At 41.7% G+C, this 24,265-nt stretch overlaps 2 protein-coding genes across 6 annotated transcripts in view; one reads left to right on the top strand and one right to left on the bottom strand.

Moving 5' to 3' along the window:
* Positions 1–1,338, bottom strand: part of arel1 (apoptosis resistant E3 ubiquitin protein ligase 1) — a 110,877-nt gene extending 109,539 nt beyond the window's left edge. Inside the window, exon 1 of one of the 2 annotated variants that reach the window (XM_072493243.1) lies at positions 1,193–1,338. The gene's annotated coding sequence lies outside the window, so the exon portion shown is untranslated. Of the gene's footprint in view, positions 1–1,168 lie in introns of both variants that reach the window. The other variant, XM_072493236.1, reaches the window with a different exon arrangement.
* The window catches only part of fcf1 (FCF1 rRNA-processing protein), a 45,279-nt gene that overhangs the window by 8,911 nt on the left and 12,103 nt on the right, over positions 1–24,265 (top strand). Inside the window, exons 1-7 of one of the 4 annotated variants that reach the window (XM_072493273.1) lie at positions 1,350–1,453; positions 5,931–5,998; positions 7,023–7,094; positions 8,398–8,546; positions 13,612–13,684; positions 14,502–14,589; positions 17,981–18,075. In XM_072493273.1, coding sequence (XP_072349374.1) covers positions 1,451–1,453; positions 5,931–5,998; positions 7,023–7,094; positions 8,398–8,546; positions 13,612–13,684; positions 14,502–14,589; positions 17,981–18,075 — 548 coding nt within the window. In that variant the 5' untranslated portion in view covers positions 1,350–1,450. Of the gene's footprint in view, positions 1–1,349; positions 1,454–2,437; positions 2,459–5,930; positions 5,999–7,022; positions 7,095–8,397; positions 8,547–13,611; positions 13,685–14,501; positions 14,590–17,980; positions 18,076–24,265 lie in introns of those variants that run through there. The other 3 variants (XM_072493302.1, XM_072493292.1, XM_072493283.1) reach the window with 3 other exon arrangements.

Here is a 24,265-nt window from a genome sequence, read left to right as displayed (position 1 = left end):
TTGGGTGGGGTTACTGGGTTATAGGGATAGGGTGGAGGTGTGGCCTTGGGCAGGGTGCTCTTTCTAAGAGCCGGTGCAGACTCGATGGGCCGAATGGCCTCCTTCTGCACTGTAAATTCTATGTCTATGTGCAGGTTAGGTGGCTTGGCCACGCTAAATTGCCCCTTAATTGGAAAAAAATTGGGTTCTCTAAATTAAAAAAGAAGACTGAGGCATAAGACAGAGTGCTGTCCTTTAATTATCTTGCAATTTTTTGTTGACGTTGCCAGAAAATATTCCAGTGTGTCACACTAATATCCCTCAAGTAAATAAATAGAAGGAAACTGATAAATGCATGACATAGCGTGTGGCACTGAGCCACATCGACAAGCCATAGCCTAACTGCAAACATACCGCTTTCTGATCCTTGGCTCATGGGGAATTAACTGATCCCAGTTGTCCTTTCCACCCCTTGTTAATATGAAAACCCTCCACAAAAGTAAATAGTAAATTTGTCAACAAGCTTTCAGTGTTAATATTTGTAATGGTTTGATGGTCCAGCAGGTTCCAGTTAAAAGCGCAATTGGTATTGGGGAAGGGGGTTGTAAATTCAGCACACACTAATAATAATTTATTTGAGTTTTTCCATAATCATCTAGGCTCCAACCACCAATCAAGGATACCTATAAATATCAGCTCCCTACCTTCTCAACTGGGAAACTGACTACAGTACCATTAATAAATAACATTCCTGTCTAGAAATGTCTTACTCTTTCTCCCAGTAAGAAGTCTTACAACACCAGGTTAAATAGTTCAACTGTTCTTCGGAATGACTTGTATTTCTTGACATACTTGCAGCACTACTTTGGTGAGTGAGGCCAACTGCTCCCTCTTTGTTCCTCCATCCAAATTGTTAACGTTCAATCAAATAACCAACAGTCTACTTCCTGAATCAATCGACACTACAGAAATCCTAAATTTCTTAAAATCCTAGAAACCTAAATGAACCTATTAAGTTTTCAAAGACGACAGACAGCAGAACAGCCAACTGTATCACTAGAGGAGGCATTCGGCCCCTCCTGCCTGTGCTGGCTCTCTGAAACAGCTGTCCCATTTGCCGTTCTGTTGATCTGACAGCCGTCAAAAGAAAAACTAGGTTTTTGTTTGAACAAAAGAGGATTTTTTTCACCTTTTTTTTTTTTAGAAACCTTACCGCGGCTTCTAGTCTTGAAACCTTCTGGGCATCCGTTATTATTCGTAGTTCACTGTGATTCCGCACCGGCCATCACCGCGCCCTTGACAGACGCCAACCTGAGCCCAGCGGCCCAGTTGATCCTCCCTCTCGCATGTTGTTTCTGTGGACCGATAGCAACCGGAAGTGGGAGGGGCGTGTGGAACAGGTCGCTCCCTCGTTGACGTTACCCAGTGGCGCTCGCTTAATGACGTTACCGGCAGCCACGAGCAGGCGGACATGGTGAGGAGGAGAGCGTCGGTCTTTCGGATTCTGAGTCTTGTAAAATGAAATGACGGCCCCCCCTTTTTAAAAAAACAAACAAATATTCGCCTGCCATTGCGTCCCCCCGAGGGAGGGTTTGACTCGGGCTGTGGTAAAGGGTGAAATGAACTCTCGGGCACTTGGACGGGCGGGTTGCCAACCCTCCAGGATTGGCCTGGAGTCTCCAGGAATTGAACATCAATTTCCAGGATCACTGTACAGCCCCGGGGAAAAATCATCGGGAGAGAGAAAGATTGCTTTTTTTTTGTTGTCGCCATTTTCTTTTCTCTACGCCCCGCCCCCCCCCCCTCCCCAATTTCAATATTTTTACATCTGTTAAAAAGGCTATTTGGCTGACAGTCAAATATCATCCATTTAGATAATTATTTTTGTTTTCCAATACTATATGACAAGTATGGATATGTTAGCCAAATGATGGCAAGAGTATGGTGGTAGGGCTATGTGATTAACCCCCCCCCCCCCCCCCCAATACATTTGATCACAGTTGTTGAGTCACAACATTATCATGTGCTGGTTTAGCACAGTGGGTTAAATTGCTGGCTAGTAATGCAGAACACAGCCAGCAGCGCGGGTTCAGTTCCCGTTACTGTCCTCCCTCAACAGGTGCTAGAATGTGGCGACTAGGGGCTTTTCACAGTAACTTCATTGTGACAAGTGATTATTCTTATTATCTCTCTGCTAGCTGGCTCACTTACCATCCTACTAAAATCCACAAGGCATAGGAGCAGAATTAGGCCACTCGGCCCATCGAGTCTGCTCCATCATTCAATCATGGCTGATATTTTTCTCTTCCATTCTCCTGCCTTCTCCCCATAACCCCTAATCCCCTTATTAATCAAGAACCTATCTATCTCTCTCTTAAAGACACTCAGTGATTTGGCCTCCACAGTCTTCTGCAGTAAAGAGTTCCACAGATTCACCACCCTCTGGCTGAAGAAATTCCTCCTCATCTCTGATTTAAAGGTTCGTCCCTTTAGTCTGAGATTGTGCCCCCTGGTTCTATTTTTTTTTTTTCTACAAGTCCTCTCCACGTCCACTCTATCCAGGCCTTGCAGTGTCCTGTAAGTTCCAATAAGACCCCCCCACCCCCCAAATCCCCCATCCTTCTAAATTCCAACAAGTACAGACCCAGAGTCCTCAACCGTTCCTTATACGATAAGCTCTTCCTTCCAGGGATCATTCTTGTGAACATCCTCTGGACCCTTTCCAAGGCCAGCACATCCTTCCGTAGATATAGGGCCCAAAACTGCTCACAATACTCCAAATGGGGTCTGACCAGAACCATATACAGCCTCAGAAGTATGTCCCTGCTCTTGTATTCTAGCCCTCTCAACATGAATGCTGACATTGCATTTGTCTTCCTAACTGCCGACTGAACCTGCATGTTAACCTTGAGAGAATCTTGAACAATGACTCCCAAGTCCCTTTGTGCTTCTGATTTCCTAAGCATTTCCACGAAAGCTCACATGAATATTACCAGGGTCAGTCTCCCACAGGCTGATCCTAGAATGAAGGGACAAAGTAGACATGGGGCAAGCGGTCAAAAATCAGGTACATTCACATAAAATACAGGACAGTTTAGTCACTCTGGTTCCTGTGGTCTCTTCCACTCTCCCCCCCCCCCCCCCCCCCCCCCCCCCCCCCAATCTATAGATGAAAACCTCACCAAACTAGGCTGTCTCTGCCTCTCTCATTTTGTAATCTGTACCTTGTTTAATTTAAGCAGGTTTGATTTTTTTTGCAAATGCAATGGAAGATGTTTTGACTAAATATTTTTATGAAGCTTTTTAAGTTTAGGGTGAAGCATCCTTTTATACAGAAGAAAAAAGCATAATCTAAAAGAAAGGCATGCATTTATGTAGTATGTTTCATGCCCACTGTCCCAAAGCACGTTATTGCCAATGAAGTGTTGTTCCTGTTCTAATATAGGAATGTGGTATTGAATATCTGAAATAAAAACAGAAAGGTGGAAGTGTTCATTGACTCATAGAATCTACAGTGCAGAAGGAGGCCAATCAGCCCATCGAATCTGCACCAGCCCTTGGGAAGAACATCCTACATAAGCTCATGCCTCCACCATATCCCTGTAACCTTACCTAATCTTTTGGACACTAAGGGGCAATTTAGCATGGCCAACCCACCTAACCTGCAATTTCTGGACGGTGGGAGGAAGCCGGAGCACCCGGAGGAATCCTACCCAGACACGGGGAGAAAGTGCAAACTCCACACAGACAATCATCCGAGGCCGGAATTGAATCCTGGAGCTGTGAAGGCAGGCCAGCAGCACGGTTCAATTCCCATACCAGCAGTCCTAACCACTATACCGTCCTTGTTAAGAACCAGAGGACACTGGTTTGAGGTGAAGGGCAAAAACGGTGACATGAGAAAAAACTTTTTCTTACAATGAATGGTTAGGATCTGGGAAAACACAGTGTGGCAAAGGCAGATTGAATCTATGCTTTTAAAAGTGAATTGGTTAATCTGAGGATATATTGTAGCACCATAGTGAAAAGGGGAGGGACTGGAATTAGATGAGTTGCTACTGCATAGCGGGACAGAGTGCCAAATGGCCTCTTACTGTGTGTAACTATTCTGAGTCCATAAGGGCTGCATGTGTTTGAGGCAGTACACACAATGAAACACAATTAATATTTCATGTTGATGAACTTTCTTGAATTGGAAGACTTGGGGATTTAACAGCTTTTAAGCAATTGTGGAGTGCAGGTATGGTGGGGACAGCTGGAAAGAACTAATTACAATGGAATATTCAGCCATCGCCTCATGTCTGCCATATGTTGGAGGGAAAGATTAAGCAGCTAAAATATTTGGGTCATGGAGCTATCTCTGAGGAATTTCTGCAGTGATGTTCCAGGATGCTGTTCGTGTTGTTCCTCTATTTCCATCTGCCATCATCGTCCAAAAAAAACTTTGACCCCACTGTCCTTGAAAAATATCGCGCCCCCCCCCCCAAAAACAACCCAAAGATGTGCAGGTAGGTGGATTGAACATGCTAAATTGCCCCTTAATTGGAAAAAATGAATTGGGTACTCTAAATTTTTTTTTTTTTTTAAGAAGAAAAATATCCTCCCATCCCCAATCTCTTTTTGTTCTCTCCTTCAACATGCTGCCACCTCCCATATCCATTCCCATCTTTTCGTGAGCTCCATGTTTGAATCCCGACAGTCAGCCCTCTGACCCTGTCACAGTACCAAAATGGCTCTTACTAAAGTCACAAATTACATCTTATGTGACTGTGACATAGGTAACCTTTCCTTCATCATCTTTAGCCTGTGTTCAGCCTTTGACATAGTTGACTGCACCATCCTCCTAACAATGTCTTCTCTGTTGTCCAGCTGGGTGCGACTCCTCTCACCTGGTTCCATTCTTCTCTATCTAACCATAGCCAGAGAATCTTTTGCAATGGTGTATTTTCCTACTCCTGCACTGTTACCTCCGGTGTCCTCTAATGCTCTATCCTTGGTGATTTCTCATCTACATGCTACATCTCAGCGACACCATCCAAAAGCAGTTTTAATGTTTATGCTCAATGTCATCCAGCTTTACCTGCCCACCACCACCTCTCTTGACACTTGCACTATTGGTAAACTATTCGGCTACTTAGCCAACTTCCAGTTCTGCATGAACAGAAATTTCCTCCAATTATATATTGGAAAGACTGAAGCCATAGATTTGATGGGAGCTGAGTATTCCACAATTACTGAGTCCAAACCTCTCCCTGGCAACAGTCTGAGGTGAAGCCAATCTGTTCACCAACCTGGTGTCACTTAGGGGCTGGTTTAGCACACTGGGCAAAATCGCTGGCTTTGAAAGCAGACCAAGGCAGGCCAGCAGCACGGTTCAATTCCCGTACCAGCCTCCCCGAACAGGCGCCGGAATGTGGCGACTAGGGGCTTTTCACAGTAACTTCATTTGAAGCCTACTTGTGACAATAAGCGATTTTCATTTCATTTCACATTTGACCCTGAAATGAGCTTTCAACCTCCTCTTTGTGCCTCATTAAGATTGCCCATTTTCACCTCTATAATCATCGTCCAACTTTGCCCTATCTCATCTCATCTGCTGCTGAAACCCTCATTCATGCCTTCTTTACCTCTAGACCTGGCTATTCCAGTACACGTTCTTCTACATCTGCCCTCCGTGTCTGCATGGGTTTCACCTCCACAACCCAAAGATGTCAGGTGAATTGGCCAAACAAAATTGTCCCTCAATTGGGAAAAAAAAATAATTGGGTACTCTAAATTTATGAAAAAAAAGAAAACATTTCTTGTTATTCCCCTCCGGGGGAACAAGTTAGGCATGCCAGTGATTTGATATTTTCTTACCTGTGCCATTGATAATCTTGGTTGTTAACATTAGAGCTGTTTTCATATACCATGTGGGCCTGCCCTCTGATCGTTTTGTTTTATTTTTTCAGGGGAAAACAAAGAAAACTAGAAAATATGCAACCATGAAGCGAATGATTAGTTTGCGAGATGCAAGAATGTAAGATTTTTGAATTGTCATGAGAGGGGACATAAAGAGATAGACTCGCCAAGCACTCCTAATTTTTCTGCCGCTCTTGCATTGCTTTTGTGAAACTTTCTACTTGGGAAGTAGCGGTATCCTCAGATCCAGACAGATAGTTGATTATCCTTTTAAAATTTGGTGCTTATTGCATGGGAGGAGTTTAGTATTTAAGCACTCTTCTATGAAAAATGTCATAATGGGTTTTAAATTTCTTCAAATAGCAAGTTGTCACTCTTGGTTAAACCCTTGATTAAAGGCATGGAATGCAAGCCACAGCTTTCCTCCAGTCAGAAGAGAAAAGTATTAGGCTTAATCCCAGGTAGGTCCCAAGTTGTTAGATCTTGCTGGGGACAATGGTAAGATCTCTGCAATTAGCCTCCAACATGCGATGTTGAGGAAAAGAAAATTCACCTATCATTACTGCTCCTGATCTTTGTTCAGTGATTCTTGCTTAGAAGTATGGTGTTGGATAGATGAGAGGAGGGGGACCTTGATTAAACTGTAGGAGTGTCCCCTGTAAGTAAATGGGTCAAGTGTTTCTCATATATCGGTGCAGACCCGATGGGCCGAAGGGCCTCTCCTGCATTGTGATTCTGTGAAATAACCAGTTGACATTTCCTGTCAAGGTTGTTACATGGGATATCAGCCACTTGTGCAAGATGTTGGTGGATGGCTGGTGCTTGTGAAACCCTAGTAGGTCAGTGTATTTTGTTGAAATGGAAAAGTTGGCAGAGGATTTTTCTAACTCAGAGTTTTGTGCTGTTATGCAGCTGTTACTTTCACCCAATGGAAGCTCTTGTTATGAACTATCAACTTAGCTCCCTCAAAGAACTGTGAAGTTCCAATGTGGAGTGGAAGCCACAATCCGATCAGCTATGATCATATTGAATGGCAGCGCCAGCTCAAACGGCCAAATGGCCTACTCCTGGTTTTAATTCATATGTTCATATGAACTGGTTGGTTTAATACACAAGGTAGTAAATTTATATATTTTTTCCAGAAACGAAAAAGACAGAGCAAAACCTCAGAAGACGATAAAAGAGGACCCCAGTGCCCTGAAAGTAAAAGAAGTGTATGTTTGAAGCTACAGATTATGTATTTTAAATTAGCAGTTTTATATTGTTAAAAAGAAGTAACGGAGGTGGGTAATGCCAGGATTGTAATATTTCTCTTGTACATATACCGACAGCAATAAGCATTCTCAGTTTTTGCCAAAGCAAAATTTGCTTTATTGGAATTTTCATTTCACTACTATTACCCTCTCAGAAAATGGCGATTCAGTGCTTAAAAACTGCACTAGTATGTTGAAAGATCAACATTCTATATTAGTGTTCGAGCCCAAAATGCTCAGCACAATGAATTTTCAATCTTCGCTCCTTCTTCATCAGTCAGGAGAGTGACGCACATGGAAACCCATTGCCACATTTGGACCTCCAAATCAAGATGCTGAGAAATCCAGACCACTTAGAGTTTCCATTTACCTGCTTTGCGCACACTTCACAGAAGTAAATGTCCTTTGCCTTATCGATGTGCTCATTGGCAGTTATTTTTTAGGTTAGGGACCACAAGGTACTGAAGCATGATCAGCTAAAACTGTAGTCTACCAACATACTGCTTTGGCAAGCATCTCACTGCTTTTCCAGTCAGGAATTGGTACCTTTACTTGGCTTGCAATGCTAGCCAGCACGCGGTGACATGGCCACCTGCTTCAAGTTCAATTTGTGTGTACTCTTTTACCCATCCACCCAAATTCTCCTCCCAACAGCTGACAAGATTTATAGTAGATACCACCTCTGCATATCTGTGTGCCTGTTCACATATCTAGCCTCTAATTCTTGTTCCAAATCTTAGGATATCTTCAACTAGGTGATAGACATTTGCCTTCTGGATGATGGAAAGGCTTACACAGAGACATTTGCTATCTCATTGTTCTTGATGTTCACACACAATGCTACATATCAGGCATATTCCTTACTGGTTACTTTCCAGATTATCATCTAAAGGACTTTGGCAAAGAGGTGTTGATAGAAGAAGGAAGTGATGCCTTCTCAACAACATAAATTGAAAGGGGAAAGAACGCAATTTAAGGTGGAATAGTCTCTTGACCAAATTGCCATGCTTTGCCTGGTATGCTAACAACATCTGGTAACAGGATAAAGTACTGCAGAACATGCCGTTAAGTATTTAGGAATTCTGAGAACCTGAACATTTTCACATTGTTGATTCATTTACAAATATATCTGCACAACATTTTTAAAAATCTGCTATTTACAGTCAAAAATTAAGAACATGATATGCTGGTTTGATTAAAGGAGACTGAAGATAAAATGTAGTCATTTGAGAAATTACAGATCGTTTTCCTTTTACTTACCCAGGACAAAGTATCCTTCTTGCCTGTTTTTCCAATATAACACACAGCTGGGCCCTCCCTACTACATCCTAGTTGACACCAATTTCATCAACTTCTCCATCAAGACCAAGCTGGACATTGTGCAATCAATGATGGACTGCTTGTACGCAAAGTGTAAGTGCTTGTCAGTTATCTAGTCTATTCAATCAATTATGTGCTCCAATATCTCTGCTTTTTATGGATTTTTTGATGTAGGGTATCAATTCCTTTAATTATAAGAAGTCTACCATGTATCATAGTAATGAGGAGGAATTTCTTCTGTTAAAGGGCTGTTAGGGTTTGGAACTGGGTGTTGGTTAGGTCAGTTGGCTGGTCGGCTGGTTTGTAATGTGGAGCGACACCAACAGCGCGGGTTAAATTCCCGTAGAGGCTGATGTTATTCATGAAAGTCCTGCCTTCTCAACCATGCCCCCTCGCCCTTGTATGTTAAATAAGACCATAAGACATAGGAGCAGAATTAGACCACTCGGCCCATCGAGTCTGCTCCGCCTTCAATCATGGCTGATATTTTTCTGATCCCCATTCTCCTGCCTTCTTCCCATAACCCCTGATTCTCTTGAGGGGGAGAGCAGCCAATGGTCCTTTGGGACTGTGGTGACATTTACATTTTAGTGTTTGGCATTCTCTCCCCTAGTGAGCAGTGGAGGCTGGGCTATTGAACATATTCAAGGCTGAATTAGATAGATTTTTGATTGACAAGGGAGTCAAGGGTTACAGGGGACAGGCAGGAATGTGGAGTTACAGTCACATCAGATCAGTCATGATCATATTGATTCATGGAGTAGGCTTGAGGGGCCAAATGGCAGGCGTCAGCTCCTATAATGTTCTTATTTCCTCCTGTCTCCCACCAGTACTTCTGGTCTCCCTGAGTCATGTGCTAACTGAAAGTGTCTCTGCCAGCTTGAAGGAAGTGGATGGTCCTGCAAAACCTTCTCTATGGGGACTTCCCCCGTCTTGGGATGAAACCTGGATACTTTTCTAAGAACAATTTGCAATAAGAAGAATTAGAAATCAGCCGCGTTAGTGCTTGGGATACAAATGGAGCTTGTGTATGATCACTGGGATTAGACAACTAGACGAAGGCCACTTTCTTATTGAGTCTATGTCACATTTGTTGTTTACCATGATGGTTATTTTTAAATCCTATTTCTTTACCTTTTCCCTGATATAAGTGCATTCTCCCATCAATGAGACATGTTCACAAGAAGCCACTATTAAAAAAGCTGGGGCCGCAATGTAGCTTCTTCTCCAACCATCCTTCTGGTACTGCATAGTTGCCTTTCGCATCCCTTAATACCTTTAGTTCAAAAATTATTATCTCCCATTCCTACACTTCATTTGACTTTGAATCAACAGACTTACACTTTCTCACAACTATAAGAACTAGGAGCTGGAGTAGGCCATCTGGCCCTTCGAGCCTGCTCCGCCATTCAATGAGATCATGGCTGATCTTTTGTGGACTCAGCTCCACTTTCTGGCCCGAACACCATAACCCTTAATCCCTTTATTCTTCAAAAAACTATCTATCTTTATCTTAAAAACATTTAATGAAGGAGCCTCTACTGCTTCACTGTGCAAGGAATTCGATAGATTCACAACCCTTTGGGTGAAGAAGTTCCTCCTAAACTCAGTCCTAAATCTACTTCCCCTTATTTTGAGGCTATGCCCCCTAGTTCTGCTTTCACCCGCCAGTTGAAACAAGCTGCCTGCATCTATCCTATCTATTCCCTTCATAATTTTATATGTTTCTATAAGATCTCCCCTCATCCTTCTAAATTCCAACGAGTACAGTCCCAGTCTACTCAACCTCTCCCCGTAATCCAACCCCATCAGCTCTGGGATTAACCTAGTGAATCTCCTGCACACCCTCCAGTGCCAGTACGTCCTTTCTCAAGTAAGGAGACCAAAACTGAACACAGGTGTGGCCTCACTAACACCTTGTACAATTGCAGCATAACCTCCCTAGTCTTAAACTCCATCCCTCTAGCTATGAAGGACAAAATTCCATTTGCCTTCTTAATCACCTGTTGCACCTGTAAACCAACTTTTTGCGACTTATGCACTAGCACACCCAGGTCTCTGCACAGCAGCATGTTTTAATATTTTATCATTTAAATAATAATCCCTTTTGCTGTTATTCCTACCAAAATGGATAACCTCACATTTGTCAACATTGTATTCCATCTGCCAGACCCTAGCCCATTCACTTAGCCTATCCAAATCCCTCTGCAGACTTCCAGTATCCTCTGCACTTTTTGCTTTACCACACATCTTAGTGTCGTCTGCAAACTTGGACACATTGCCCTTGGTCCCCAACTCCAAATCATCTATGAAGAAAATCAATTTAGACATACTTTTAGCTTCCTATTGTGCATATTCTTTGCAAACAGAAAGTGAACTAGCAGGATTTCAAAATGTTATGTTAACATTACAATTGATTTCATTGTGGATTTTGAAGATAGAGGATCAGTCTCAAAGGGGCAAGAGTTGGTGTCTTTTGCCACAAGTTAACATTTTCAAAATCCAGAGAGTAACACAGTTGATCAAATATACAACCAATGGCTAAAATATAAGCAAAGTACTGTGGTGGTTGGAAATCTGAAACAAAATAGGAAATGCTGGAAAATACAGCCGGTCTGGCAGCATCTGTAGAGAGAGAAACAGAGTTAACGTTTTGAATCCGTATGACTCTCTTTCAGAAGAAGACTCAATTTTACCTCTGCTTTTCTCTCAGCACATGCTTTCAGACCTGCTGCGTTTTTCTGTTTTTGAATAATAATCTTTATTAATGTCACAAGTAGGCTTACATTAACACCGCAATGAAGTTATTGCGCAGATCCCCTAGCTGCCACACTATGATGCCTGTTCAGATACACTGAGGGAGAATTCAGAATAATATAATAATAATAATTGTCCAATTTACCTCACAAGCACGTCTTTCGGGACTTGTGAGAGGAAACCAGAGCACCCGGAGGAAACTCACGCAGTCAAGGGGAGAACGTGCAGACTCCGCACAGACAGTGACTCAAGTCGGGAATCGAACCCGGGTCCCTATCGCTGTGAAACAACAGTGCTAACCACTGCTACCATGCCACCCAGGCACGCAGAACCAAGAATACCTCTTGGTTCAAAAATGTCTTCAAGCTGGAGGGATTGTAGGCGATGGGCAAGAGAGAAAGGAAAGTTGTTTCAATATTTTTGCATTTTGAGCTGTGAATTCTGCATCAGATATTGTCAATTCAAAGGTACTATGCAACACTGAATCAAGGGGAGCAAAGCAGATGCTGAATATTGAAGAAAGGGAGGTCAGGTTATATTTCGGAAAATATTTCTGCAAAATTAAGATTTTTTTCTTAATTGCCTGGTTTACTAATGCACAACCTGTACAGCTTAATGTAATCAACTGATTAATACAGGGGAAAATGTCAGATCACTTTGCATTTAAATTAATATCTGGAAAACAGTGGTAGTTCTATGTGATCTGAATTCATATTGTTAAATATTAGAAATAAGGTATAGATTTAAGAGGTTTAATTTAATGTATCTGTGTAAGGAAGGATAAACCTGTAGTCATGCTAGACAAAGTATTTTTAAGTGTGGTGGATTTGGTGAACCTAAATTGTTCTTCTGCTATGCTTGGAGAGAGTTATGGCGTGAAACGTAAACAAGGTAGGAGAAATATAAAGTTGTTTCTTAGTAACTAGGTGCACCTTTAATATAGGAAGGCTTTTTAGTGCTATTTAGCTGAATTCAAGCAGTTGGTTTTAGAAGGCTAGAGAGGGAACAACGCTCAGCTTCCCAAGAAGAAAAACCATATCATGGCGTAATGGTTAAGAAAACAAGTACAAGAAATTTAAAGGACAGGTAGTTAAGGAAACTAGATAAATGAAGAAACATTTCCAAAACTTCTGAAGTTAAAGGAACAAAGAGGAACCACCTTTCAACAGGATACTGTTTATGGAAGGCAAAGTCAAAGAGCTGATGAGGTTGCCTACAGGCAAACCACATATCTGAAGCAATCGTATGCTTTGGATGTCCTTATTTCCAGTGTTTGAAGCAATAATACTCTGTTGGGGACTGAGTACTTGACTTTGCTAGAATTTTGGATGCACGTTGAAATTTAAGATGAAGGAAGCCTAAAAGAAGAGGTGGAAAATCTGGTACTAGATTACTAGCTAAAAGTGGAGCGGAAGCTTTGTTTGATAGGATAGTTGGAAAATCTGGAGTGGATTATTAATGTAAGCAGCTGGTGGAAAGCATCGTGTAAAAGAAGATTAAAAGTGTGTCTTTTTGGGAGCAGGGTTTGGAAACCCTCGTGTAACAATCAATTTGGGGGATTGCGAGAAAAATGCACGGAACATCGGTTGAGTGGCATTGGCCCTTTGGTTCAAAGTGGGGTGTTATTTTTGAAAACTATACATTTATGAAGTGAAGGGGGGAGTAAAGGAGTGGTGTATTAAACTTTTCATGTTTAATAAAAGTTTTTTTTCATATAGCTAAAAACTAATTAGCAGTCCTGTGTCTCTGTTCCTGCATGGTTTCTGAAAAAAGTAAAAATTATGGCCTTTTGAACAAGGGTTCCATTATGGGATCTTCCTATCCAGTTATAACATCAACTCGGATCATAACATTAATTCCACATTCTCTCACACCTTCAATGCATGAAAGCACACTTGCAATCATTTGTACAAGTACTCTGATATTCTCAGTCTCTTATTACTGATCATAGGACCAGAGCAAGAGAATCACGTATACACACAGACAAAAAATATAATTGACATATATTGGGACCGAAAAGTGGATGCACAAGGACACTAAGAGAACCACAGGAAAGATGGCATAGAAGAAACAGTCACATGGGACACACAAAGAGGACTAAAATATGAACAGGCAGAGTGTAATAGCCACAGAGATAGAAATTGGATTACACACCAGAAATACAATCATAGAGAATTGATTTGATCAGTTACTGTACAGGATGGAGTTATTACATGTGTGAGTGGCAAGAGAGAATTTCAATAAGATTGAGCTAAATTAGACAAATAACCAGATGTTAAGCATTACCTCTTGTAAGATGGACATTGTTGGCAAGGCTTTCTCTGTAAGCTGACATGGAGATAGAAAAGTTCCACAATAAAATAAAACATACAATATAAAGTATGCCCTGAATTTTCTCTAGGTGTTCCCTGTATCACAGACTGTGTGATGGCAGAAATCGAGAAACTGGGACGGAAGTACAGGGTTGCACTCAGGTAAAACAATTTTTCAAACTTTTCACTGTGTCCCCTAAACTCAAATACAAATTCTGGAATATGTGTGTATGTGTTTTATTCATTAATTGGATTTGAGTGGTGTTGGCTAGCCAACATTTATCGCCAATCCCCAACTGCGCCTTGCGAAGGAGCTGGTGAACTGCCTTCTTGAACAACTGAGAGTCCACATGGTGAAAGTACTTCCGCAGTGCTGTTAGGGAGAGTTTCCAGGATCCTGAACTTGTGATGATGATGAAACAATGATATATTTCCAAGTCAGGATGGTGTGAGACTCGGGTGGCAATAGTGTCCCCATGTACAAGCTGTCTTTATTCATTATTGATGCTAGATTTTTAATTAATTAGTTGAATTTAAATTCCGCAGCTATCACTTTGGGATTTAAACTCGTGCGTCCGTGTCATTCATCAGGCATTGAGCTCAGTAACCCAATAATATAACCACTGTGACATACTAATATTCTGTCCAAGTATCAGTGTTAAGTACAAAGTTCCAGAGTCACTGAAAAGTTTCTAAGCGATAGCTATTCATTTTGTGCAGTGAATCACATTCCAAAGCATAAGAGCTGAAAACCTTACTGCCACAATACATTGCCTTTATCCAATGGAAGATTCTCCCTTGGGTATGGAACAAATTTATCTGGCCAGCGAGGCAAGTGAAAACATACTTGCTGCGATAAGGTTCACTGACAGGAGCAGTTCAACACATAGAAGCCAAAAATATCTAGAATAAAGAAATCGCGATTGGGCGATCATAACACAATTTCTGAATTTGTAACATTTTTGTTGTACTTTTCCAGAATCGCAAAGGATCCACGTTTTGAGCGTCTACCCTGTACACACAAAGGAACATATGCTGATGATTGTCTAGTACAGAGAGTCACACAGGTAAAAGAAAATGCAATGCTGGTCATTTATAGATAGATAGATGTTTACAGCATGGAAATCGGCCTAGCTGGTCCATGCTGCCAGTTTCTATCACTAAGCTAGTCCCACTTGCCTGCATTTGGCCCATATCCCTCTATGCCCCCACCCTGCCCATGTAACTGTCTAACTGCTTTTTAAAAGGACAAAATTGTACACGCCTCTACCACTGCCTCTGGTAGCCCGTTCTAGATGCTCACCGCCCTCTCTGTGCAGAAATTTCCCCTCCAGGAAATATCTCTCTCCTCTCACCTTAAACCTATGCCCTCTAGTTCTAGACACCTCTACCTTTGGGAAAAGATGTTGAATACCTACTTATCGATGCTCCTCATTATTTTATAGACCACTATCAGATCACCCCTATGCCTCTTACGCTCCGAGGAAAAAAGTCCCAGCCTATCCAGCCTCCTTATAACTCAAACCATCAAGTCCTGGTAGCATCCTTGTAAATCTCTTCTGCACTCTTTCTAGTTTAACAATATCCTTCCTATTAAAATATTTTAAGAACATTTGTGTTTTAGATCATTTTTCCCTTCTATTATCTGGCCACCCTAAAGGCATTGGACCACTGGTTTACAAACACCAGCCTCCTTCGTGCAGCTCACACAAATGGTCATTCTTTGTGTGTGGCCACAAGATATATCATAGCCTCGCCCATTATCTGCACTTCCAGCAAAATTGAGGATGGTAATTGTAGCACTTCCACTACGATTCTAGTTGTGATAATTTATTGCAGCCAAAATGGGGGTTTAAATGTGACTATTCCCGTTCTGGCCTACATTTGCCTGTCAAATTGCAGAAGTAGACCAGACAATTTGCATTTTATCTTGAATGATATCGCTGTGCACAAACTCAAGAGATCAAATGTCCAAGAAAATCATAGAATAGTACAGCACTAAAGAAAGCCTTTTGGCTCATTGAGTCAGCACCGACTCTTTCAAAGAGCAATTCAATCCCTACATCTCTGCAATTCTTTTTTCCTTCAAGTATTTATTCAATTCTCTCTTTCAGTCTGTATCCATCATCTTATCAGACCGTACATTACAAATCCTAACCACCCATTGCATCAAAAAGCTTTTTCCATATTGCCTCTGGTTCTTGTAACAATCATATTAAATCTATGCCTTCAATTGAAAACAGTTCCTCTTTATTTACTCTATCTAAATTCTTCACAATTTCAAATAATTCCATCAAATTTTCTCTTGCCTTTCTCTACTTTAAGACAAACACATTAGTCCAGAAATACTAGGCAACCAACGGACTTGTGAAACCGAGGAACTAAAATAAATTCTTATTAGTAAAGAGCTAATACTTGAAAAGTTAATGGTTGACAAATACCCTGAACTAGATCAGCTTCATCCTACAGTGTTGAAGGAGGTGGTTAGAGAATGGTGGATACATTGGATAAAAGCAAATTACTGCAGATTCTGGAATCTGAAACCAAAAGAGAAAATGCTGGAAAATCTCAACAGGTCTTGCAGCATCTGTAGGGAGAGAAAAGAGCTAATGTTTCGAGTCCAACGTCAAATGGTCATCTGGACTCGAAACGTTAGCTCTTTTCTCTCCCTGCAGATGCTGCAAGACCTGCTGAGATTTTTCAGCATTTTCTCTTTTGATGGCTATCTTTCAAAATTCTATAGATTCAGGGAAGGTTCCTGTGAACTGAAAAGTATCAAATATAACCCCGTCAATAAAGGAGGGAAGAAAGGGAGAATAGAGAACTACAGACCTGTTTGTTTGATATTAATAGTAGGGAAAATGTTAGAATCTATTATAACAGATGTGATAATTAGACATTTAGAAAAGAATGGTAAAATTGGGCATGGTCAGCATGGATTAATGAGAGGGAAATCATGTTGACATGCTTGTTGGTGTTTTTTGAGGATGTTACTTGCAGCATTGATAAAGGGGAACCAGTGGATGTGCTGTATTTGGATTTTCAGAATGCTTTTGATGAGGTCCCACACAGGTTAGTAAATCAGTGCATGGGATTAGGGGAAAATATAAATGGATCATTCTCAAGACAGCAGGTTGTTACTAATGGGGGAGTACAAGGATCAGTGCTGGGTCCACACCTGCTCACAATCTATATGAATGATTTGGATGTGGGGACCTATGTAATATTTCCAAATTTGCTGATACTAAACTAGATGCGAATGTAAGTTCTGAGGAGGAAGCAAGGAGGCTACAAGAGGACTTGGACAGGCTAGGTGAATGAGCTAGAATATGACAGATGGACTATAATATGAGTAAGTGTGAGCTTATTCATTTTGGTAGAAAAAATATAAAGGCAGAATATTTCTTAGAGGGCGGGAGGTGGTGGGTGTCCAAAGAACCTGGGTGTCTTTGTTCATGAGTCGTTAAAAAGTAGTATGCACGTGCAGCTAACAATTAGGAAGGCAAGGGGATTTGAGTGCAAAAGTAAGGATATCTTGTAGCAGTTATAAAGAGCCTTGGTGAGACCTCACCTGGAGTATTGTGTAGTTTTGAGCCCTTTATCTAAGGAAGAATACACTTACCATAGAGGAAATGCAACGGCAATTCATTAGATTAATTCCTGGGATGGGAGGATTATTTTATGAGGAGAGATTGATGAGACTGGATTGGTATTCCCTAGAATTTCTGAGAGTATGGGGAGACTTCTTCCAGGATGTGACAGGGTGGATGTAGATAAGATGTTTTCCCTGGATGGTGTGTCTAAAACCAAGGAACACAGTCTTATATGGCCTGCCCCAAATTCTGAGACTGAGATTAGGAGGAATTTTTTCACTCGATTGTAGTGCTATACGCCCGAGGGCTGTAGAATCTTAATTAATGTGCATGTTCAAGACTGAAATCAATTTGATTTCTGGAGACTAATGGTATCAAGGAGTATGGAGATACTGTAAGAAAGTGTTATTCAGGCAGATGATTAGCCTTGATCTAATTGAATGGTGGAGCAGGCTCATTGGGCATAATGGCCTACTCCTGTTCCTATGTGAACAACTCAGCTTCTCCAGTCCATCCATACAATTGTAATCCCTCTAACTGGAGATCGGTTAGCTCTATTGGTTGGATAGCTGGAGCAACACCATCAGCGTGGTTTCAATTCTCATCCGGCTGAGATTAACCTTGCCCCTCACCTGAGGTATGTTAAGTCTCGGGTTAAATTGCCAGCAGTCAGGTCTCAAAGGGGAGAGCAACCTATTGTCTGGGAGTGGCGACATTTACATTTTAATCCCTCACCTCTGGGACCATTCTAGCATATCTCTTCAGTGCCCCCTCAAATGCCTTCACATCCCAATCCTGAAGTGCAGTACCCAGAATTGGACACTTTTAAAGGCAACTTTTAACTTTACTTTTTTTTCACTTGCAGCACAAATGTTACATTGTGGCAACAGTGGACAGAGATCTCAAGAGGAGGATCCGGAAAATTCCAGGGGTTCCTATTATGTACATCTCTAATCATAGGTAAGAACATAAAAAAATAGAAAAGGCCATTATCCTGTCCACCCCCATCAAACAGGACACAATCCTGACCATGTTGTTCTTAAATAATGTTCATATCTTTCTAGTCTCTGCTGAACCCAGAATCTATCCAATTATTTTGAGTGTTTCCAGCAACTTGTTTATTACATTTGAAAGTTTCTAACTGTTGGTTCATAATTTTCCCACGTTGGTCCTTGTTGCCCTATTATGAGGCTCTGTCTAGTACGCTGCTATGTTGTGGGGGCGGGTTTCTTCTCGTGTATGGCAATCCTTTCCTCCTCATCAGGGGCAACACTTTCTGACATCAGAAAAAGTATGTTTTCCGAAGTGTCAACCTGCAAGCCTGTTGGGAAACAAATTGCAAATGATTAATTTGGATGGACCAATGTTGTTGTGCATTCTGCAATATAGTGAGGCAACACCTACAATTTCCATTGAGGCCTTTTGTACAACGTGTGTCCGATATCCAGGAGATAGGATAGACGGCGGTTATGTCCCGGATAATTATTACAATCTCCTGTATCTCCTAAAATCTTTTGTCCCATCATAAATGCACACACATACATTCTCAACCTCATGTATGTATATTCACTTTGAGCCCATCTACATTAAATAAATGTACTGCGTATTAAAAAGATATGCATTCACTCTAAAACTTAAAAAAAGACAGTTATTGCTAAATACTTTTCTTTCTCTGTGTGCACCACTGGCAAGCCCAGTGTTTTTGTCCATGCCTTTTGTCCCCATCTTACTCCGCTATTTCAGAGGGCATTTCAAAGTCAACTACATTGCTGTGGGTCTAGAATCACATGTAGACCGGACCAGGTAAGAATGGCATATTTCTTTGCCACAGGGACATTAGTGAACCAGATGGGTTTTGATGACAGTCGATGATAGTTTCATGGTCACCATTGAATTTAAATTTCACGAGCTACTGCACCTGGGTCCCCAGCATTAGCCTCTAGATTTCTAAATCAGTGACTTTTTATTCATTGGATGTGAATGTCGCTGGCTGGGCCAGCATTCATTGCCCATCCTTTAAATTGAGTGGCTTGCTGGGCCATTTCAGAGGACATTTAAGAGTCTTCGACATTGCTGTGGATCTGGAGTCATATGTGGGCCGACAGGGTAAGGATGGCAGATTTCCCTCCCTAAAGGACATTAATGAACCAGATAGGATTTTAGGACAATGGTTGCAATAGCCTCTTAATTCCAGATGTTTATTGGAACATCTGCTGTGTTGGGATTTGAGCCTGGCTCCCCAGAGCATTATCCTGATTTTCTGGATTACTAGTTCAGTGACAATGCCACTACGCCATTGCCTCCTCTTTGTTGCAAATACACCACCATCTCCCCAAATGTGGCTGCTGGAAATTTAAAATCAAAATAGAAAATGCTGAAAATACTGGGTTGGCCTTTGTCATTTATCATTGTCATATTTTCAGTATATGTGTATTCATAAGTCACTTTGACATTTCACTGTAAGACACTAGCTTTGGCTACATTAGGAATGTATCACCTCAATAAAATATTATTTGTAAGGACTAACACAACCTTTATAAATTTCCAAAAACATGTCTAGGCATATGTCTCGAGCTGAGGTAATATTGATTATGTTCACCTTGGGCTACTATTCTGGATATGTTGGCCCTATATGCTGGTAAAACCAGTTATTTGATATTGGACACCAGGGGGGGGGGGGGGGGGGGGGGGGAACTTTAGCTGTTCACTCCACCGCTGCAGCCACGTCAAACTTTAGCTCCTTATTCCTAATTAGATGAAAAATTGGATTTTTGAAATCTGATTTGACATAATTTTTTATTTGTCCATGGCACGTGGGCATTTCTGGGTGGGCCAGCATTTATTGCCCATCCCTGAGAGTAATTAAGAGTCAACCACATTGCTGTGGATCTGGAGTCACCTGTAGGCCAGGCCAGACCTTTAGGGAAGGACCTTATTGAACCCAGAAGGGTTTTTAACAACAAGTGACAAAGGTTTCATGATCACCTTTAGACTTTTAAATTCCAGATTTTTGATGAATTCAAATTTCACCATCTGCAAGGCAGGATTCGAAACCGGGTGCCCAGAGTATGCCTCTGGGTCTCGAGATTACTAGTCCAGCGACATTATCACTTCGCCACTGCCTCCCCATATGGTTCTTAGCCTAAGTTTTTTTTTGGGAAGTACAGGAGAATAGATATCAAAGGCATAAGTCTGCACATTATGTCACACAAAGTTTGTGCAAATAGTGTCTATGGTCCATTGTGGCTATGCTAATGTTAGCTCCACATTGGAACTATGTATTCTAATCTAATTTTCCTTTCATTCCCTGGATGTCGTAACGTTTGTTTTCTTGTCCTAACTGGTCGCCTCTTAGAATGCTACATTTCCTTATATTATATCCACAACGTCAGCTTAGCCAAACATTTTTACTATCCTTGTGAGAATGAATTTTCCATCATTTCCAATGACCTCCTGTCAGCTATGGTTCAGTGGCAGCACCCCCACCTCCAAGTCAGAGTGTTGTGGGTTCAAGCACTGTTCAGGCAATTTAACTCCATGACCTAAAAACATTTACAAATGGGATCTTAACGGCTTCTGGAGCCTGCTGCGCCCTTCAATAAGATTATGGTTGGTCTGATCTTGCCCTCAACTCTGCTTTCATGCCTGTTTCCCATAACCCTTGACTCCCTATAGTTCAAAAATCTGTCTATCTCAGCCATGAATTTTCCAATGACTCATCCTTTCAGTGCTCTCTGGGTTAGAGAATCCCAAAGATTCATGACCTCCTGAGTGAAGAAATCCCCCCCCACCACCACCTCTATGTGAAATCATCCATCTCTTCTGAAATTGCACCCCCCCCCCCCCCCCCTCCCCGCACACTTCTAGAGGGCAAATAACCCCATAGCATCTGGGTCAGGCCCCCTCAAAATCTTTTATTTTTCAATATAATCTCTCATTCATCCAAATGCCAATGAATATAGGCCCAAACTACACAACCTTTCCTCATGAGACGACCCTTTGATCCCAGATGAACCTTCTTTAAACTACGTCCTATGCAAGATAAGAAAACCAAAACTGTGGTAGTACGCTAGGTGTGTATCATACCTGTACAGTTGTAGCCAAACTTAGTTAATTTTATACTCCATCCCCCTTGTAATAAAAGCCAACGTTCCATTTGCTTTCCTAATTACCTGCCGTATATACAAGCTAACTATTTGTGCTTCATGTACAAGGACACCCAAATTCCTCTGCACTGCGGCATTCTGTAGTTTCTCCATTTAAGTGATGCTATGTTTCTCTATTCTTACTACCGAAGTGGATATCACAACCTATCTATCCCTCTGCATACTCTGTGTCCTCCTCACAATTTGCTTTCCCATCCATCTTTGTATCATCCGCAAATTTGTTTACAGTACAGTCAGTCCATTCATCCAGATTATTGATATAGATTGTAAATAGTTGAGGCCCCAGAACTAGTTTTGCCAAGCCGGAAATAACTATTTATCCTGCCGTTTTTGTTAGTTAGCCAAGCTGTACATGTTAATATATCAGTAACCTTTTTTGTGGCACCTTCTTGAATGCCTTTTGAACATCCAAATACACTACATCTGCTCGTTCCCCTTTATCCATCCTGCTCGCTATAGCCTAAAAGAAATCTAATACATTTATCAAACATGATTTACCTTTAATAAAATTATGTTCACTCTGCTTGTTTGTATTAGGAGTTTCTAAATGTCCTGCTACTACTTATTTAATAGTGGTTTCTAGCATTTTCACAGTGGCAGATGTTGGACTAACGTGCCTATAGTTCCTGCTTTCTGTCGGTCTACTTTCTTCAATGGAGATGTTATATTTGCGGTTTTGCAATCCACTGAGATGCTTTGAAAATATAGAAAATTTGGGAATATTATACCCAATGCATTTCCTATCTCTATAATCACTTTTAAGACCCCGGGGTGCAGGTCATCGGGTCCAAAGACTATCAGCTTTTAGTCCCATTATTTGTCCAGTATTTTCTCTTGCGCAAGTGATTGTTTTAAGTTCCTTATGACTGCTGATTTTCTACTATTATTGGAATTCTGTTTTACTGAAGACAGATATAAAATAAATGTTCAGAGTCACTGCCGTTTCCTCTCCCATTAATTTGATTTATTGTCACATGTTCCGAAGTACAGTGAAAAGTATTTTTCTGCGGCCGAGGGAACGTACACATTATGTACATAGTAGACAAAAAGAATAGTCAACAGAGAACATTGACAAATGGTACATCGACAAACAGTGATTGGTTACAGTGCGGAACAAGAGGCTAAACAAAGCAAATACATGAGCAAGAGCAGCATAAGGCATCGTGAATAGTGTTCTTACAGGGAACAGATCAGTCCGAGGTGGTGTCATTGAGGATAATTCGACAATCTCATCCTCCAAGTGACTAAAATTTAGTTTCGCTACTCCTTTTTATATACTTGTGGAATTATTACTGTCTGCTTTTATATTTTCTGCTAGTTTATTCTTCCTCTTTTTTTAGTCATACTTTGCTTGTTTCTAAAGTTTTTCCTTATCTTCTGATTTACCACTTAACTTCAAAACATTGCATGTCCTTTCTTTCAATTTGGTACCATACTAAATATCCATTAGTTAGCCATGGATGGTTCATTCCCACCGTCTTTTTTCTCAATGGAATATACCTTTGTTGAGAATTTTGTAGTATCTCCTTCAATATTTGTCACTGTTTAGGGGCTGTTTAGCACTGGGCTAAATCGCTGGCTTTGAAAGCAGACCAAGGCAGGCCAGCAGCACGGTTCAATTCCCGTAACAGCCTCCCCGAACAGGCGCCGGAATGTGGCGACTAGGGGCTTTTCACAGAACTTCATTGAAGCCTAGAACAAGAACAAAGAAATGTACAGCACAGGAACTAGGGGCAGCACGGTAGCATTGTGGATAGCACAAATGCTTCACAGCTCCAGGGTCCCAGGTTCGATTCCGGCTTGGGTCACTGTCTGTGCGGAGTCTGCACATCCTCCCCGTGTGCGCGTGGGTTTCCTCCGGGTGCTCCGGTTTCCTCCCACAGTTCAAAGATGTGCGGGTTAGGTGGATTGGCCATGCTAAATTGCCCATAGTGTCCAAAATTGCCCTTTGTGTAGGGTGGGGTTACTGGGTTATGGGGATACGGTGGAGGTGTGGATCTTGGGTAGGGTGCTATTTCCAAGAGCCGGTGCAGACTCGATGGGCCGAACGGCCTTCTTCTGCACTGTAAATTCTATGAACAGGCCCTTCGGCCCTCCAAGCCTGTGCCGACCATGCTGCCCGACTAAACTACAATCTTCTACACTTCCTGGGTCCGTATCCCTCTATTCCCATCCTATTCATGTATTTGTCAAGATGCCCCTTAAATGTCACTATCGTCCCTGCTTCCACCACCTCCTCCGGTAGTGAGTTCCAGGCACCCACTACCCTCTGTGTAAAAAAACTTGCCTTGTACATCTACTCTAAACCTTGCCCCTCTCACCTTAAACCTATGCCCCTCATTATTTTGTAGACCTCTATCAGGTCGCCCCTCCACCTCCGTCGTTCCAGTGAGAACAAACCGAGTTTATTCAACCGCTCCTCATAGCTAATACCCTCCATACCAGGCAACATTCTGGTAAATCTCTTCTGCACCCTCTCTAAAGCCTCCACATTCTTCTGGTAGTGTGGCGACCAGAACTGAACACTATACTCCTAACTAAGCTTCTGTACAGCTGCAACATGACTTGCCAATTCTTATACTCAATGCCCCGGCCAATGAAGGCAAGTATGCCGTATGCCTTCTTGACTACCTTCTCCACCTGTGTTGCGCCTTTCAGTGACCTGTGGACCTGTACACCTAGATATCTCTGACTTTCAATACTCTTGAGGGTTCTACCATTCACTGTATATTCCCTACCTGCATTAGACCTTCCAAAATGCATTACCTCACATTTGTCTGGATTAAACTCCATCTGCCATCTCTCCGCCCAAGTCTCCAAACAAACTAAATCCTGCTGTATCCTCTGACAGTCCTCATCGCTATCCGCAATTCCACTAACCTTTGTGTCGTCTGCAAACTTACTAATCAGACCAGTTACATTTTCCTCCAAATCATTTATATATACTACAATCAGCAACGGTCCCAGCACTGATCCCTGCGGAA

The sequence above is a fragment of the Scyliorhinus torazame genome, chromosome 2 (assembly GCF_047496885.1).
Source record: "Scyliorhinus torazame isolate Kashiwa2021f chromosome 2, sScyTor2.1, whole genome shotgun sequence".
NCBI classification, from domain to species: domain Eukaryota; kingdom Metazoa; phylum Chordata; class Chondrichthyes; order Carcharhiniformes; family Scyliorhinidae; genus Scyliorhinus; species Scyliorhinus torazame.
The sequence above is the reverse complement of the archived record's forward strand: the minus strand, read 5'-3'. Positions and strand labels throughout refer to the sequence as shown.